Source organism: Monomorium pharaonis, chromosome 7 (assembly GCF_013373865.1).
Source record: "Monomorium pharaonis isolate MP-MQ-018 chromosome 7, ASM1337386v2, whole genome shotgun sequence".
Taxonomy (NCBI): domain Eukaryota; kingdom Metazoa; phylum Arthropoda; class Insecta; order Hymenoptera; family Formicidae; genus Monomorium; species Monomorium pharaonis.
In genome coordinates, this window is record NC_050473.1 from 6,189,315 (window position 1) to 6,208,182 (window position 18,868).

At 35.2% G+C, this 18,868-nt stretch overlaps 1 protein-coding gene across 2 annotated transcripts; it reads left to right on the plus strand.

Annotated features, from left to right (window-relative positions):
• The first annotated feature begins 622 nt into the window (after positions 1-622).
• LOC105828747 lies at positions 623-18,450 on the plus strand. 2 transcript variants are annotated; one of them, XM_012667236.3, is made up of 5 exons: positions 623-737; positions 6,963-7,065; positions 7,142-7,227; positions 9,602-9,706; positions 14,018-18,450. In XM_012667236.3, exons 1-5 carry the CDS (start codon positions 710-712, stop codon positions 17,881-17,883), a joined length of 4,188 nt encoding a protein of 1,395 aa, XP_012522690.2. In that variant the 5' UTR covers positions 623-709; the 3' UTR covers positions 17,884-18,450. The 2 variants fall into 2 exon arrangements, with proteins under 2 accessions (XP_012522690.2, XP_036145661.1); XM_036289768.1 differs by having other exon boundaries at positions 6,963-7,227.
• The last annotated feature ends 418 nt before the right edge of the window (positions 18,451-18,868 follow it).

The following is an 18,868-nucleotide window of genomic DNA, read 5'->3' on the forward strand; positions in this document are numbered from 1 at the left end:
ATCTTAATTGTTTTACTTTTATACTACACGAGGTTGTAATAAGATTAAATATATCAAGAATATTTTTGTCTTGGCATCAGAAAAGAAAGCTATTCTTCTTTCCTTATCTAGTTAAATAATGGCAAACACTGCCTATAATTTTGAGTAATTGTAACATTGTTGAGAATGTGCCAAAACGCTCGTCCCGTTAAACGCCTATCTAATAAGCTTTCCGTTTGTATAACAGTAACAAACGTTAAAGCCTTTAGATGTTCGCATCCTTAGAAGAGAAAATATGGTCCGCACCGACCGCGACCATCCGTCAACTATATCTGTCTTCCGAATAAACAAGCCGAGGGCGCCCAGGAATCATCCTCGCACGCGGAGAGATTCCGGCGAGAGGCGCGACCCGTGCGGAATTCCTCCTCGTGCGGGGGACGTAGATCGAGATGCCCGGCGCAGGTGAGAGGGCCCCCGCGAGAAGAGAAGAAAGGTAAGAGGTCCCACGATCAGGGATCCCTACCGCGCCGGCCGGCGTGGAGACGCGGCGACGGACAGGCCCCGATCGAGAGGAAGAGTGCCGAGAGCTGAGTCGAGGTAATCGCGTCGAGGTGCGCAGTGCATCCGCCGTCGTCGCCGTCGCCGCCGTTGTCGCCGCTGCTTTTCACGGTGGACGAGCGTAATCGGGGGACCCCGTCCGCCGCAAACCGCCCATGCGACACCGAGCAAAATGCCGAAAATTAGCCTGCGTATTCTGTGTAAGTGTCCGCGCACGTGTCGGTCCGGGCCCGGACTTCGTCGCATTGTGAGAACCTGAATTTGAAATCGTGACCCCGCGAGATCGGCTCACGTGCCGATCACATCACGAGTGATAGTGTTCGGTCTCTCTCTCTCTCTCTCTTTCGGCTCTCGTTTATTTTGATCACGTGTTAGTCTTTCGCCGCAGGCGAGTAAGACACGCCGGGCTAACGTATGTTAATCGACGGATTTTTTTTTCATCAGGATTGAATAATTTTTTAATGACGCGTCGATCATAGCAGACAGCAACGCGACGGTGAAATAACGAAAGCGAGCGCCGGCGGAGATCGTGAGTTCAATTATCTCGGTGGGAACCCGATGACTCGACATCGCCGATGGGTCAAACGCGTAAAAATTTACGACGGTCGTAGTCGTGTGACATGAAATTGTGACATAACACTTCCAACCTTGTTCAACATTCTTTTAATGCACATTTTTGTATTCATAAAGTATAAATTGATTTTTATTAAAAATCAATTATTTAGTCATTAGACAAATGAATGTAATTCAAAGTTTTGTCAATTATCAGAATTATTGGAAATAGATGGATTAATAGTTCATGGTTTCTTTAGCTGCACTTTATATACTTATTAAAATTATTGAAAATTAGATAAATTAATGATTAGTGTGGATTATATTTTCTCTCCTGCTAGATAATCGAGCGTGTTAATTCAGATGCGCAGTTATTCGAGCATTAACTAGAATACGAATACGTAGACATGTTTAAAAAAAATAAGAGAAAATAAATTTTTTGATAGCCTTTTTAAAAATTAATTGCTCTTTATGTACTCATTAAAATTATTAAAAGTTGGGTGACTTAATGATTCCGATCAATCTGGATTAATCCTCTTTGTTACTAGAAAGTTGAGCGTGTTAATTAAAGATGCGAACACTAAAAATTTCTACAAACTTTTGAACAAAAAAAGTTAAAACAAAAGAGAAATTGTTTGAATTAAAATAGATTGTTTATAGCTTCTTTTAAAGTTAATTGCACTTTGTCATTGAAATTATTAAAAGTTAGACAAATTAATGATTCTGATCGATGTAATTACCACATGTTATTTAAAGTTGTAAACATTAATTAAGAGTACACAGAGAAAACTATTTCTTTAAATACTTTTTTTTTCATTTATTTGGATTTTTATTTATTTATTTTATTCAAACAATATAATGTTATACAATATTATCTTTACTGATTGAAAAAACATTGTTTCATTGAATCAAACAGTATTATTAATAAATAATTAAGTATTATTAATAAATAATTAAGTAATCATATTTGTTTCTTCAAATATATAGTTTTATTAGATTATTCCAAAGCGTATATTTCTTTGTTTTAAATTTTATTAAATCTAAAAAAATTTTTTCCTCTGTGTACGAGATATCTAGAGAATAGCTAAAGATTTTTGAACGAAGAAGTTAAAATAAGAGAAATTATTTGAATTGAAAGAGATTCTTTCCGATAGCTTCTTTAATACTGCGTATCATATATTTAAGTGAGTAATCAAAGCCAGAGATTTTACTTCAAATTCGCAACTCCTAATTTAAAATTCTAATATTTATATGCTGTGGGATATACACACAATAGGGGAAAAAAAAATTGTGTCAATTGCTGCAAATAGATTTTATCCGGCATTATGACCGAAGGCTAATGTTAATTGTGAGAGAAAACCAAAGTCATAAAGCATTCATGTGGTACGCGATGTATAAAGATTTAATTTATGAAGATACTTGCTCTCCTCTCCTTCTCTACTCATTACACACACGCAGACATTACGCAACGAGATATCTCTAAGCCATCTTCACGTCGGTAGCAAGTTTAATCAATCATCGACGAGCGCAGGTCGTTCGCGATCTAGTTATAATTAATAATAGAAAATACCGCTTATCCGCGTTTCGCCGCGACGGTTAATTCATTCATGCAAGCCCGAGACCGACGTTCACGCAATGCTAGGAAGAGCATCGAGGTAACACGCTCGTAAATTAAATCTCTCCGCGACGCCGGAGCGTTACGCACAGTCGGAATTAAGTATTACGTTCCCCTTTTTTTTTCACCATTTCAACAATCCGATGAGTTCACGTGTAATTTACAAATGCGCCGTGTAAATTGCAGCGATTGCCGTGAAGAATTTTATTGCTCACGTGTGAAAGACGGTTGTCGGCGCTTTGATTTAACGTTGGTGTGGACATGTAGCTCGTAACGGTGATGCTAATAATAGCAAATATATTATGTAGATGCACTGATTGCTTAATGAAACTTGTAATTAATTTATGGAAATTTTCCGATACCAAATACTTAAAAAAATGAATAATTATATTGCAATTCTCCTACAAGAGTATGAGTATAAATCTTGGTATAAATGAATTTGTTTGATTTTAACAGAACTGTACTTTTATTTGTGACATTTATGTTAATATTTCGATAAATTAAGATGTAAAAATATGTAAGTAATAAAAATTAATTTTTGCTTAAAGCTGAATTGTACGCAATAAAAAAATAACTTTTAAGATATTCAAATATTAAAAATTATAGAGATTCACAAAGTTGATTACGATTTTATTTTACACGGAAAGAATAATTTTGCTGAAGTATCCAAAAATTTAGCTAAATACAAATCTGGAAATAATTGTTCGTTGGATTACAAAATAATTATATAATTATTTTGAATGCTCTAGCATGATGAAAAATACTGCAAAAGTTTCGATATTCTAACAACCGGCGTTCATAATTAATTTCATGGTTTAATAATATTATTTTTAACTTATATCTAACTATGTTAGATAATTTCATTCTAAAATCATTTTTAAATTATATATAAAAATAGAGATAAGAATCATTTTAGAAAAAGCAATTTTTGTTGTTATTTTTACATCTATTTTAAACTGTCTGATACACAAATTATATACGAAAAAAAGAATAGTTTTGCTAGAGCATGTAAAAATTTAATAGATACAAATTTTTTAAATGATTTTTGTAATACACTCAACCTAATTGCAAGAGTGTCCAAATTTTTTGCAAGCATTGCTTTTCATGTGTATCCTATATAATTATTTTAATGGTCTAAAAAAATTATTTTCAAATTTGTGTCTATGTAAACTAAATTTTTATATACCTCAGAAAAAAACTGTTTTGTCGGTGTATAATAATTATGAAGTATATCTTATTTGCGGATGAGTGCTCGACGCAAAAAGTTGTCGGCGGCCGGTTAAATTGATTCAAACAACTGTTTTAAGTGGTACCGTGAAATCCGATTTGTCTTGGGTCTCAGCGACGCGAATATTTAAAGGAGCGTGGACACTTTCGCCGCCGGAAATTGGCGCCGTTAATTACTCGCCGTACAACCGCAAGTTACTCGACATTTTCTCTCGGAGGTCGCACCGTTCCGCATATGCAAATCATTCCGATCAATCCGATCATTAATTTCGCGCGAGTGAGGCGGAAAATAATTCACGGGCGATTTCTCGCAGGTCGAACGATTTGTAACACCGAATAAGCTCGCTCTATCACGACCACTGGTCTTCGTTGTGCTCATTCCCCGTGGCCTTTGCGTCCTTTTAATGCCATTGAAAATGGCAGCCACAATGAGAGGGAGAGCACGTGCGTTTAAGAACGTCACTCCGTAAAGTGGATATTGTCGGCCTGTCGGGCTCTTTCGAAAGATTTCACATGTTGACTGACTACGGATAATGACAACGAAATTACAGATGACATCAAGCTCTGACGGCTTTATATGGCAGACGTGTAATAGTACACACATTATCTAGAAACATGCGTTACGATCAATATTTTGACTGGGACTCTTCAAATTGAATCGCAAGAAAATCTGTTTTTTGCTGACGTATCTAAAAAAAATTTAGACCTCTTAGAGAAAATAAGAAAATAATTTTGTTAGATCAAAGTTAGATCTTGTTAAATCTTGTTATCAAAATAATTATAAAGCGTTTAAGCATAATATGCAAAAAGTTTCAATATTCTAACAATCGACTTAAATCCTATAATTATTTTGATGATTTAATAAAATTATTTTCAGTGTAGTTAAATTTTTGGATGCTTTACACTGAGAAAAAATGTGTGATATATATATATATTTTTTTACTATAATTGCATAGTAAAATAATAGTCAGGAATATTTTAATAGTAATTATTACTATAATATTGGTAATAATAACTATATGTTTATAATGATGCTTACAGTAATCATATATATGCTTATAGCAATTGTGTAAATTTATAGTACAACGTGTACTATATAAAAATCTGCATTTTGGTTCTGGCAAGCATAAGCTCCAATATATGATTTTGAGAACTTTAACATAGTTTAAACCATAATTTGTATTGTTGAGTAATTATAAAAATAATTGATTCTAAAAATGACTATAAATTATAGTGATATTATGATTACTGCAATATTTATTTTTTTCATGTATAATTGTAAAATAATAAAGACATTAAAAAAAATAAAATTTTAATAATATAATAATTTAACAGGATAAACAGCTTAGTAATTGCTTTGCGTGGGTTGTATTATAGTTTTACATGGAAAAACAGTTTTGTTAAAGTATCTAAATATTTAGATACAGATATAAAAATAATTTTCATTAAAATGATTGTGTGGGATGCTCAAATTAGTTGCTAGAATGTCTAAACTTTTTGTAACATTGCTCGTCATATTTGATCCTACATAATTATTTTGACCAGCCCAACGAAATTATTTTCAGATCTGTACGTGAGTAAATACTTAAATATTTCAGCAAAATTATTTTTTCCGTATGATTTTTAATTGAGATGAAACTATTCCTCTAGAAAAATATATAATCCAATTAGCGCAAAATGTTTACTACTCGTTGCTTTTTCTACTCAACATAACTATTGAGTTTTTTTATTATGAATCAAGTGGTGCAATTTCGAACAAATAATCCTATCGAAACTAATAGCAATTAAGCTTTAATTTTTTCATCACAAAGTTCTCATAGATATTCTGAAATGAGAAATGTTGAGAAGACAAAGTTGCACATTGCAGCCAGAGAAACGTGACTTCATTGGCGTCATCTAAGTGATCAGCAAGAGCTCTCGAATCTTATTCTCGTGCTATATTGCGTAATAATAATGTTTTATAACTGCGTTATATAATGCGATAACAATTATCTTGAGCTACGCTTTTCGAAATGCCACCAGAACGCGTCTACCGAGTCTCGCCTTTTCAAGGGAATCGATCTCGCTTATTCGTGATAATTCTACGGGACGAAGCATCAATCATCTAACAAGCGCGAATATGAATTATGAGAGAAGAGAATCGGACTCCTTCGCCGCGTAAGACTTACGTTAACCCCGTGATAGACCCGAGATCTCTTCTCGGGACCGATTGCCGGGTCGTGACGACGCCGGATCGTTCATGGTCAATCATGAATTAAGAGGCTACCTTGCCTAATCGATTGTAGAACGCGAGGGGGTCGGATTTTAGCGTGGCCTCAAAAGTACAACTGTAAAGATGTTCCGTCCTGAGCGACCTTTCACGCCACGCTCGCCCGATTACGAAATCGAAATCGAATCGCCGATATTCAGTGATCGGCGCGAGGATGAATCGAGACTCGTTGAAACTCACAGGCTTATTATCTGTGAATAAAAAAACGTCAGTTTAAACATCGGACTTTTCCCTTGTTTATTAATGAAAAACTAAATTTTGATGTTCGACCTTTTTCTGAATTGCAATGTATTACAGTCTACGAGTAATAAAGGTGTAGACAAATAATATTATAATTTAATTATATTATAATTTAACTGTAGAAATAGCCGGGCGTCGTTATTTATCATTGATCGTTTCTATTTTTTGAATTAATAATTTTTTTCGTGTGTCTGCATGTGTGAAAAATAGAATTCTGACGTTTCTCGTTAATTATCCCCTTTATTCGGATTTTCTTGTTACTCTTTCTTTACTTTTATGACAATTCATTCGTTTTATCTTTACAGTAAATAAGAAATGTTGGTACTTCTGGCGTTAATTAGATTATAACGCGTTATCTAAATTATTCGACAATAAAATTATGCTGGCATTGAAGGATTTTAAATTTTATATCGTAACATTTTAACAGAATCACGAATTTTTTTCCAACGGTTGCCGCACAATTTTTTTATATTTTAAAGTGCATCCTTTCCGCGATCTATAGATTGCCTCCTTTATGCACAGGTCTCGTGACGGCGGTCTTGTGCACCGTTCAGCGGAGTCTTGAACATGGAATTCCTAGGAGAAGTTTCCTTTCACGCAGAGCGATCGACGGAACTAGAGGAAGGTACGTTCTCACTATGCGGATCCTTCCGCACGAGAATTCGATTACGCGACTTAATTAAATCGTACGCCTTTTGCAGGAAGTACTTCGATCCGAATGAGGACGGTGCATTCGATAGCTACGGATCGGCCGGCGGTCAGTACGAACAGTACGATCATATAACGGGTAAATTATTAACGTTCTAATCTTAAAAAACTTTAAGACTCTTTAAGAAACTAATTAGAATCTTAGATGTATTCCTTTCCTGCTCTTGTATATGTTAAAGTTCAAAAATACTTGTGTCCAATTATAAGATTGGGAGTTGTATAAAAAAAATTATATAATCAATTAATTTCTCTCTTGTTGGTAGAACGACTTTTACAATCGTAAATTATTGGGTTGCGTTATTAGTTAAAACAGTTACACGAAATTAACAAAATTGTATCCGATTATTAATTAATAATTGGATATAATAATAATTAAATTAGAATACTGCATAAGAAATTAATTTATTTCAATTTTGTAATTTCCAAGCGCTAATTCCACACAGAATAATATTAAGAAAAAGCAATTATTCAATTTATTTTTCTTCTTCAAAGTAATTTTAATTAAGTTGAGCCTTAACAAAAAGTATGTTCTTGATAACAGTCTTAATATATCATAAATATAATAAAAAACTTATTACTAAAAAAGAATTTATACGGAAAAAAATAATTTTGCTAAAATACAGCTTTAAAAATAATTGTGATAAATTATTAACATATTTACATTGAACATTTAAGCTGATTGCAAGAATGTCAAAACTTTCCACAACTTGAGAGTCCCATGTAATTATTTTGATAGTCCAACATAAAGTTATTTTCTAATCCGTAGCTAAATTTTTACTAAAATAGTTTTTTCAAAAAATACTATCAAATTTTATCGAAGGAAAATTTGAATAATAAGCAAATCAAATTTTCGTTTTAACTTAATTCTTCGTTAAAATAAATTATTATTTTACTTCAAAAATATATGTTGAACATGTTAAATGTGATGGTTGTAACAGACTTGTGACAAACTTATAATAGACTTGCGGATATACATATATGAATTTATTAAACACCTGGAGGACACAAGTTAATTCAAGCAATTTACAGCGTGCATTTTTTATATGTGCACTCATATTCTCATTATTAAATGCCTTTTCTTTTGTGCCTGTCTTTCAATAGACAACTTCATACTTTCGACTGAGGTGGATACCGCCTTATTCATTTTTGCATTACGTAATTATTTTCCCCTCACGACGTGCGGATTCTCTTGTGGCGCGGGGAGCAGTTATCTCTCAATTAAACCTACGCGCTGCGACAAATGGAAAATCATATGCCGTGGTGCGATGCCACATAATTACATCAACTCGATGCGGCAGTTGGCAATTTTATGGAAACTATAACTCGAAACTTCAGACAATTTTTTGCTACCGCAAAATTATTCCTGCTACTTTAAAAAAAACGTTGGAAGTTAACTGCCGATGTACATAAATACGCGGATAAATGCGCGCGTGGATAATTATTAATTCGCGTCGAAGCGAGCGGATCGTCACACTCGCGTGAAAGGTACCGCGGTGTGTCTATAGAAAAAAAAACGGCGTCGCCGATAGGTCATGAAAAACCTCACTGATTATATGGATGCAGCAAATTACGAGACATTATTTGTTTGAGCACGAGCGAAATCTTAAATATCACAGACACAGACGCGATCATCGCGGCCTATTTTCCGCGACCTTGATTAGCAATCGACGATGAAACTCGACACACGTGCCTAACAATACTTTTTACTCGATCTTTTCCTTTTGTTGTAATTAAACGACAGCAACGATGTTACGCGAAAAGAGGTGACTTAGAAATGTCAGCTAAATGTCAGCTAGCTGGTTCGAATTCTTTTTTTTTTGTCATCGCTAAATGTTGGCTACCAAAGGTAAAATACATTTGTTATAATTTTATGAGTTAAATGTGTGCGTTAATGAATAGCTAAGAAAGTTACAGCTCTTCAATATCTTACGCGCATTCGAATATTTTAATAACTAATAAATTAATGAATGACAGCAGCGACATTAGCTATCCCTATTTTAAGGACTTTTTTCAGCTATGGTTTAACTTTATTGGCTCCTTTCTCCGCGTACATTATCTTTTAAACAAGCATATTAATATATTACTTTATTACTCATCGACTTGAAATATTACTTAACTTGTCATTTAATTTTAAACATAATGATTTAATGTGAATTACAGATATTTCTTTGCAAATATCACGCTAGGTCAATTTGACATCAAAGTGTCGTCAAATATGTCATTTTGACGTTAAAATGACGATAATGTCTGCTTGCTCTCCGAAATATAGTTCTTCATGAATTCATTAAAATTGTGCAAATTATGTAGTAAATTTTGTGGTAACGATTACAGCCCGTGAAGATAAAATAAACGTTTCTAGAGTCTCATTAACTTAAAAATGATTTCTAAATGGCATACTCAATTTGCCGTAGGGTAGTAAATCCACTACCTCTCACTCTTTCTTTTTCTTTCAGATCTATCCGACATCAGAAAAAATGTGCCGGGTGAGCCGGGCATCGATTATCCCGCCTACACGAGATTACCTCAGACAGGATTCACGTGTGAAGGACGTTCACGTGGTAAATATACATGAATAAATTATATAGTCATATATGCCATTTTACTTACCATTATGCGTTATGACATACGTACAGTTTTGCTAAACGCAACATCTCTCATGAGACGCGCATGAAATTTTCATCCCTTTCTTTATATCAGAAATGTATAATTTTTAACTCACACCATGCATGCATTCAATATATTTAAAATGAATTCTAATAAAGATGACTGATGCTAACTGATATAATAACAAATACAATAAAAAATAACTTCATATAACAGCTTAAAATTGTTATATTATAATAATATAGAATAATAATTAATAATATAGAATTTTTAAAATCTCACAGAATATATTTTAATTTTTTTATTATAACAATATAATTTTCAAATTTTAAGGAATTTAGAATATGCATTTATTTTACTAATAAGATGTGTGATTTTTACAAGAAAAATACTCGATTCTTTTGATTTAAAACATTTTAAAGATATTTTGTAAAAAAAATAATATTGAATTTTTTACGTATTTATGTTAGTGATGTGATGGCAATAATATAAATCAAGAGATTAAATATTTAAAGATTAAATGACATTAATCTGCTTTACCTTATTGGGCAATGAACCCATAAACATATAAAATTTTAATTTTTCTAATATTTTAAAATTATTAGATAATATGTATTCAAAATAGATTATAAGAATAAATAATGTAAAATATTTTTCATTGCAAATTTAAATTACAATTAATTAAACATTGATAATTTTTAAAAGAATATTTAATTTGACATGTGCTACAATAATATTTAAACTAAAATCCAAAAAATTATATTTTATTATTATATTTAAGATAATAAATATTGACTCACAAGTACGATGCGCAGCAGTGGAGTTTTATACAATGTTGATCTGTAAAATACAAATACGTTCAAGTTAAACCTATGCTCAAAATAATTAAAATGGTAAAAAATAAATATAGCACACATTAAATTTTATGTTCTTTAAAGGTTTTCTCGTCCGATAAAGAATCAAATTTAATGCTGTCTTCAATAATTTTTTTATAAATAAAAATACAAATGCAGCGCATAAATAATATATATTTTAAAATATAGCCAATTGATTGTCCTGAAGCCATATGGTTAGTTTGAAAACAAAAATTCCGCAATTTTCTTGATGAGTAAACTTATAATTTTCGTTTGAACTATGATTATTGACATCGCAAACATATTTTCAAAATAAAGGCAATTTGAAAAAAGAAATTCCAATTTTACACAATTTTATTCCCTAAAAAAAACTTAAAAAAAAAAAGAAAAAAGCAATACAGGATATTAGTTCTAGTTCGAACAATAAAAATAAATTTGCTGTGTATACAACAATAAAAAAAATGGAGAAAAACAAGTTTAAAGTTCTGTTTAAAGTTCAATAAAAAAATTACTTCTAAATTTCTGACAAAAAATTTTCAAAGTATTTAAAACTTTTGTGAAAGATTCTAATTCTTGTATAAATTGCAGAAAATTTTTTTTAATTAAAATATTTTATTTATCTCTCAAAATCTATCGTAGGAATATTTAAAAAAATTAAAATAGTAGAAAAATAATTTTCTGTTCCTTAAACAAACATTCAACTAAAAAATTACTTCCAAAAGAAAATTTTCTAAATATTTTAAATCTTTATAAAATAAAAATCTAATTCTAGTATAAATACATACAGTTTAATAATAAAATACTGCAATAAATATTAATTCTTTACAGAAGTATTACAAATACTAAACACATACGTGTATATTAAACATTCTTAAAGCACATGTTTCAAAACAATCTAAATGCTTTATACAGATTGTATTACATAATAATGTAAAATGCCGCACGGTACACGAGCGATTGTCCCGAGGCTAAACGCGATTTATTTCGTAATAATATAAATAAATAATGAATTACTCACTCTCGTGGTTGCTCCACCGATGCCTGATGCCCGGGCCTTCCTCCTCCTCCTCCTCCTCCTCCTCCTCCGCCCTTCTCATCGTTGTTCCCTCCGTCACAGGACACACACACACACATACACACACACTCACACCACTCGCGTAACACGAACGGCCCGTTAGGATCGCATCTAACAAACGCTAATCACCAAACGGCGATCGCTCATTAATCGCCAACGCGAAAGCGCGACGCTTTGCACGGCACCACTCCCGGCTCCCGGCACGTTAATGCGACGCGTAACCTGTTGCATCACGAACAACGCGAGGAAGGCACGCACGTAATCGCGCGGAGCCACGCCGGCCTGCGACGTCACGACGATTAACGCAAAGCGATTTAGGAGTACGCGGGACACCCGCGACCACACGATAGTCCTATTTGTAAACAGATTAAGACGCTGATGTTTACATCGCCACTGGATCAACGGTCCCATGTACTCAGCACTGCCTGCGTCCCGCGACTCCCGCGTCCTAATATGGCGGAGGGGAACTCGCGGGCAACTTCACTCGGAGCTGCACTACGGTGCGCTTTCGCGCGTTTTTTTCGCATTTTGAAAACAGCGAATGGCAGGAATTTCGTTTTGAGACGATTGCTACCGTATAATTTGAACGGACAAGTACTCGGAGTACAAGATTGAAGATAGAACCCCGTGGAATGCGACATTCGAAAGCATGATGACCACTTATACCCTGCTCAAAAAACTCGATAGAAATTGATGGAAACATGGGAATTTGATAAAAATTTAATGATTGTATCTGAATTTATAATTTCTAACATATAGAAATTTGATAGAAATTTAATGATTTTATCTAAATTTATAATTTCTAACGAACACTAGATTTTATGCTAGATAGAAAAGTTATAAAATTCTATCGTTTTTATTGTATCTGAATCAAGCAACTAAAACTTTATCTGAATATACGTGCATTCCTATGTGATCTTATTTAGTTATCTTACTAAATATAAAAGTTACGATTTAAAAGTTAAGATTCTATGTAAATTAATGTGAAATTGTCCTTATACGTTTCTATCAAAAATATATAGTAGAAAAATAAGTCGTTTTCAATTGTTGTGTATATAATATGAAATATTTAAAGGATACAATATGATACAGAAATATAGAAAATCTGTCATATATTTCTGATAAACAATCTAATATCTATTTATGAACCAAAAGCGTGATTCAATTAGATAGAACTTTTCGTTACCTGATTTTATCGATCTTTCATCGATGACTTTTAGTTTCATTGTATGTTTAGTATAAAATATAAAGTCTCGTAAATTACTCATTTTTTAAATAATTGATTAATTCGCAACTTAATACTTTATGCATAAAATAAAGAGATCAATTAATTTGAGTAAAGGAAACGTAGTTACTTTAAAAAAAAGTTGTATAACTTTATATTCCTTTAAAATCTTTACTGTAAGAAAGTATTTTCTCTTATTGAATTATGTATGAAATCAAAGACTGCATTTCTCGATCTTGCAATTTTACATTCATCTATCACAATTTGCACAACTTTGTTACAACTTTATATAACCATATTAACTGATTTCACAAATAATATGTTGTGATATGTCATTCGTGACTATATTTACAATTGAGAAATTGAAATTCTACGAAATTATTAATGTAATTTTGTCTGTTAGTTTAGCTCGAAATAAGATTTCTAATTAAATTTGTTTAATTAAACGTGTTACTAAATTCCTCTCTCTTAATTTTTCAATAAATTAAACATATGTAAGTAACAATTATCTTATTATTGGTGAAGTCACGCAATGCATACAGCTTCATTTAATATAGTTTTTGTGAGATTATGCCATTGAAGCTTGGTGCCGCATCTCATCATAAGTATTAGATAATCCGCTGAGAGAATATATAAAAAAAGCACCGCGCACACGAGACTACATAAAATTGTTACATAAGCAAAATTTACATATTTATTATGTAGTACATAACGAATTTCTAATCCTTGTGAACATTTATTTATATATTCGCTCAGTCATGTTCTAATTATCATATTCTTACTATTCATTTCCAAATTACTTGTAATGTTAACAAGAGATTGAATACATTTGCATGCCTGCAAAGTAACTTTCTTCAATTCAGCTTCTACATATATTTTTGTTTCAAAAATATTAGTTTAGTTTTAGAATATTGTACATATAAGAATAATGTTAATATAATATATGCTTGTTGACGTTAGATTTACAATTTTTAATTTTGATATTCTTAGAAATCAGATCATAATTATTCATTATACAATTTTTTAAACGTGATATTATTCTCTCAACAAATTTCGAAGATTGCAAATAAGAATCATGATTTAAGTATCCGCTTATATGATTGCTCAACAGGTTACTATGCCGACGAAGCGGCCGGATGTCAGGTCTTCCACGTGTGCCACGACGTGCTGGTTTCCTCGTTCTTGTGCCCGATCGGCTCGACTTTCAGTCAGAAGCTGCTGACTTGCGACTGGTGGACCAAGGTCGATTGCGCCTCTACCAGACGATACCTCGAAGTGAATCGCGATAGCTATCAGATTGACGACGATGAAATGATTCGGAATGCGTACGTGATGATCAGTTTGCAGGCCTCCGCGGAGGATGTCACCAAGGACGGCCTGGTCGATCCCGACAGCGGCGCCAGGATCATCGACTATTCCACGCTCGGCGGCCGAACTGTGATGGCTTACACGCCCGGATTCCGCAGGATCACGGACTACGCTCCGGTCGAGGCGACCGGGAACGACCTACCGAGCAGCTTCGAGGACTATCCTCAGCAGGACGCGCGGCAAATTCTCAATTACGATCATCGGTATCAGCAGCAGAGGAAGGTGGATACCGTGTATCAGGGGAAGCTCCCCTTTGAAAACAAGGGACGATCGCCTTATCACGCGTCCGCGATTATTCAGCACGATTATCAGGATCGAACGGATGATAACGAGTTTCAAGACGACTATCGTAGACCCGTAGACGGATTCACTAATCGGTTACAAACATCCTACGCGCCTACCGTTCCCACTGTTACCACCACCACCCGAAGATTATACTCGCCCACAGTACCGACGACCTATCGACCTTCCACTCTGGCCTATAGCAAGCTGGATCTGATTATGGACAGCTCCGATCATCTATACGCGCATAGCGGTAAAGGACCGGTAACCCCTCCCACGGTTACTCATCAGAATGACAACATGGAAAAGGTTGATTCAAGAAAGAGTGAAACGGGACACGACGATCCGAAGACATCGGAGAACGCCTCGTTATCGAGAACGGACAAAGACGATGAAAAGGACGATAATGTTCGCTCCAAGAGTGACGAGGCGCGTCCCAAGAAGACGTCGGAGACGAGCTTCAGGATCAACATAACCGATGCGCTTGACGAGGACGTGGCATTCGGACAGCAGAATGACAGACCAATGATCCAGAGTGATAAAAGCGAAGATCGGTCGGAAGATAGCCTGGAGACGAAAGACAGCATCGGCATCGCTCGCGCGTTGAACGATCCACTCGGCAGGATTGGCATACAAAGTCAAAGTCCCGTACACCAGCTGTCGAAGGACGAACGAGGAAGTTTGATCACTACTCCTGTTCCACTACAGACGATCTTAAGTCATTCCTCGCGGAAGTCCTACGAGAAAGCGGACGACGTGAATGTATCAGGTACCCAGAAGACGTCCGACGCCTCCAACGAAACGGGCAACGCTCGACCGGCGGGAGATTACGAGGACATCCCGAGCTCAACGGCAAGTAGCCTCGACGATCGGAAGACTCCGCTGCTGAAGAATTGGGAACAGGGAGACGTTGATATCGCGCAAGCGTCAACCGTGTCGATAACTGTGACAGCTCTAAATACGACGGAGAGAAGCGTCGATGATATTAACGGTGAAATCGTTGTTCGCACTTTGTTTAATAACACGAATCGCAATTCGGCAACGGCCGAAGATCAGAACTCGTCCTCCACCGGATCGATCTCCAGCTTTAACGACGAGCCTAGAATGAACCCTGAGGTTCCTCAACCAGCGCGGTTTTTGAAGCCTCCGGTGGAACGTTTCGTCATTAACGTTCCTGACGAGACGCGCTACATCGATGGGAATTCCAAGACTTTCTGGAATCCTGGGACCACGGAAGCCCCGCGATTTTCTAGCGCGTTCGCTGAAGACAGCGAAAATCGATCGCCAATATACGATGAGGAGCTGATCGATTACACAGACGAGGGTTTCTCGGAGACGCCTAGTCCAGGCGTTCATTCGACTGTTCAAGTGGTCACCGAGGTATCGACGTCCATTCCATGGTTCTTCTCTACGCACGATCGATCGATCGTCGACATTCCCGTGACCGATATCGTTCCGCCGATCGTCGATTATAACGATGGCTTCGGTGACTTTGCCCCGCCGGACGAACGCCCGTACACGGAGCAGTTTGATCACACGGAATCCCCGGAAAAAACGCAGAGTTCTTCGACAGTCTTGAAGAAGAATGACAGCGAAACGGATTTCCTGGGCCGGTACAACACGAGATTCCAGTTCACCATTAGAGACGCTGTCAAGGCTCAGAAGGTGACGTCGAAACCAAATTCCGGATGTTATACTTCAACGTCTGACCAGCGAGGAAGTCGCTGCGAGACGAGTTCTGTCACTCCTAAAATTGCAGATTCTACGTCGAGCGTAACAGAAAGAACAGTTTCGATTGGTACGAGAGCGACTACGAGGATTCCAGAAAAAGTAACTTTTTCGAGTAGCACAAAGAGCCTAAAACTGCCGGAAAAATCGGCGACACTTGTTTCTCGCGAATCTTTCACGTCTACTGCGAAATCTCCGGTCAATAGTGATATCAATGTAAAAGACTCCAACTTGAAAACGGTTACGCCGAGAGCCGTGTTTGACATTAAATATCCTAAAGAGACGACAGAAAAAACAGTGGACGCGACAGCGAGCAGCTTGCTACACTCGATCCGACCTGGATCTTTAAAACAGATCGAGGAGGTGATTGATAAACATGATTCTCCGTACGAAGTATCATTCACAGTAAAAAAGAACGAGGATCTAGAGACAACCTCTGATGATTTTATCAGTCGACTCATCGCTCAGCACCAGCAACCGGATTTGAATAGCGAATTGGGTGACTTTGAGATTATTAAATCTGTAGAACCACAAACGGAGTTCGACAGCACTTTGCAGACGCCTAAACTTCCTGATGCCAGCCACGTTTCTTTAGCCGGTGCGAGCAACAACAGCTTTTATGTCGCTGAAAATGATACAATCGAGGAATTTAAACAAACGAATATGAGTATGGTGAGTCTTCTCGAACTGATGGCGGAATTGTTGAAATTGGATCGACTACCGCGACCATTTACCATGAAAGATTTAGGTAGCTTAGAGTTTAAAGACTCGTTCGACCTCGACGATTTCGACGAGTTGTCTTACGACACGACGAGTCCACCACTGGACCAACCACAACCCCAAAGGACATACCAGAACGCCAATCTCAAGTTGTCCACTTTCGATACGATCACGTCAAAGACACCCGTTAAACTTGTTGAATCGAAACCGTTACGCAATCTGCATCTCGATAGACCATCATTCGATACAGGAAGTCCACCGTCGGATTACTCTCAAGCCAGCGCGTCGTTCGGAAATGCAGATTCCGAGACAGCTTCCTTGGATGATACCTTGAAGACACCTATTAATGTTGATTTAAGGCCACCTCCTGAAGTTTCTTCGGGAGTTAATCCTAATAATGCCACGGAACAGAAGACGAAGCCGATTGTTCGACCACTTCAGAAGGAGGAGATTCTGGAGCAGTTGACGGAAAACTTTGGACAGCCCCTTTACCGCGGCGATTTGATCCGCAGACCACTTGTCTTCGATCTACCGCAAGTGCAAAGGAGTTTGAACTTCGAGACCGGCTTGCCGTTGGATGAGAGTGAACAAGTGACTAGCAAAATTGAAGAAGAAAGTTCAACGTCTGCTACGAAGACAACGACGACGACGATGACGACACAAGAAACGACCACGACGACAGAATCTGCGAAGACTACCGTCGAGACCGAGTTTGTTCCCTCTCTGGGATTTTCTTTAGATACCAATGAAGGTCGCGAAGAATATGTTCAAGCAGTCCTTGACGGATTGATCGACGAGCACACCAGCGAAAGCAGTAAAAACGAATCCAACATCCAAAACGAAACTCCAAAAGATGAAACTTTGGAAGCCGAGCAATAAAAATTTAACAGACTTTAAAGAAATTTTTTAAAATAAAAGTATAATATATGAAGAATGAAGCATATGAAGAATTTTTTTTTGAAATCCTTAAATATATCCTTAAAGATCTATTTTATTAACGTCGATCTATAATTTCTTTTAAAATTATGAAATTAAAAATTAACTAAATGGAGATGATGAACTCCTATTATTGATGTTTATATTATTTAAATAGAAAATCTTATTACGATTTTCTTAATATTAATTGATACATGAAGCTTAATTTGTTATTACAAAAGAATTGAATATTTTACTTTTGTATATTTCAATATATTGTATACTGAATAAAAATAAATTATATTATTGTTCAATAATTATAGTTGTTATATAAATTTTTTCTTTTGAAGTAACATTTAAATGAAATGTGCATTTAAAGTTATAACCTGTTGTCCGTATTAATCAATTAAAGTTAGTTAATATAATATAAAAAAAAAAATTTTATGCATATACGTTGATTCCTCTGATTTACACAATTTACACAATGTCCATTTCATAGGTTTTCTATACGATTGAAAATTGAATCGTCTATAAGAAAATAAAAAAAAAGACTTAGGTATGTTATACAAATATTTATTTTGCATATATGCAAAACAATAATAATAAAAGTTACAAAAAACGTATTTAAATTTTATTCGTTGTAACTAATTATCGCACTGTACTGCAAATACTCTAACAATCAATCAATAACAAATAAAATCAATACTATTGTTTTACAAATAGAATATGTTTAATAATTTAATATAATATATGTATTTTCTAATTAAAGAAGATTGTACAAAAATAAAACTGCGTATCGTAAAAAAATACCGTAAATCGAGGGATCAATGTAATTATTTTTTCTACGCCAAAATGCAATAGTTATTCCCTAATGTGACCATATAGATAAGATATGAGGTATCGTAAAATGGATTTTATTGCTGGTTTATACGTGATAATGGACTTCGAT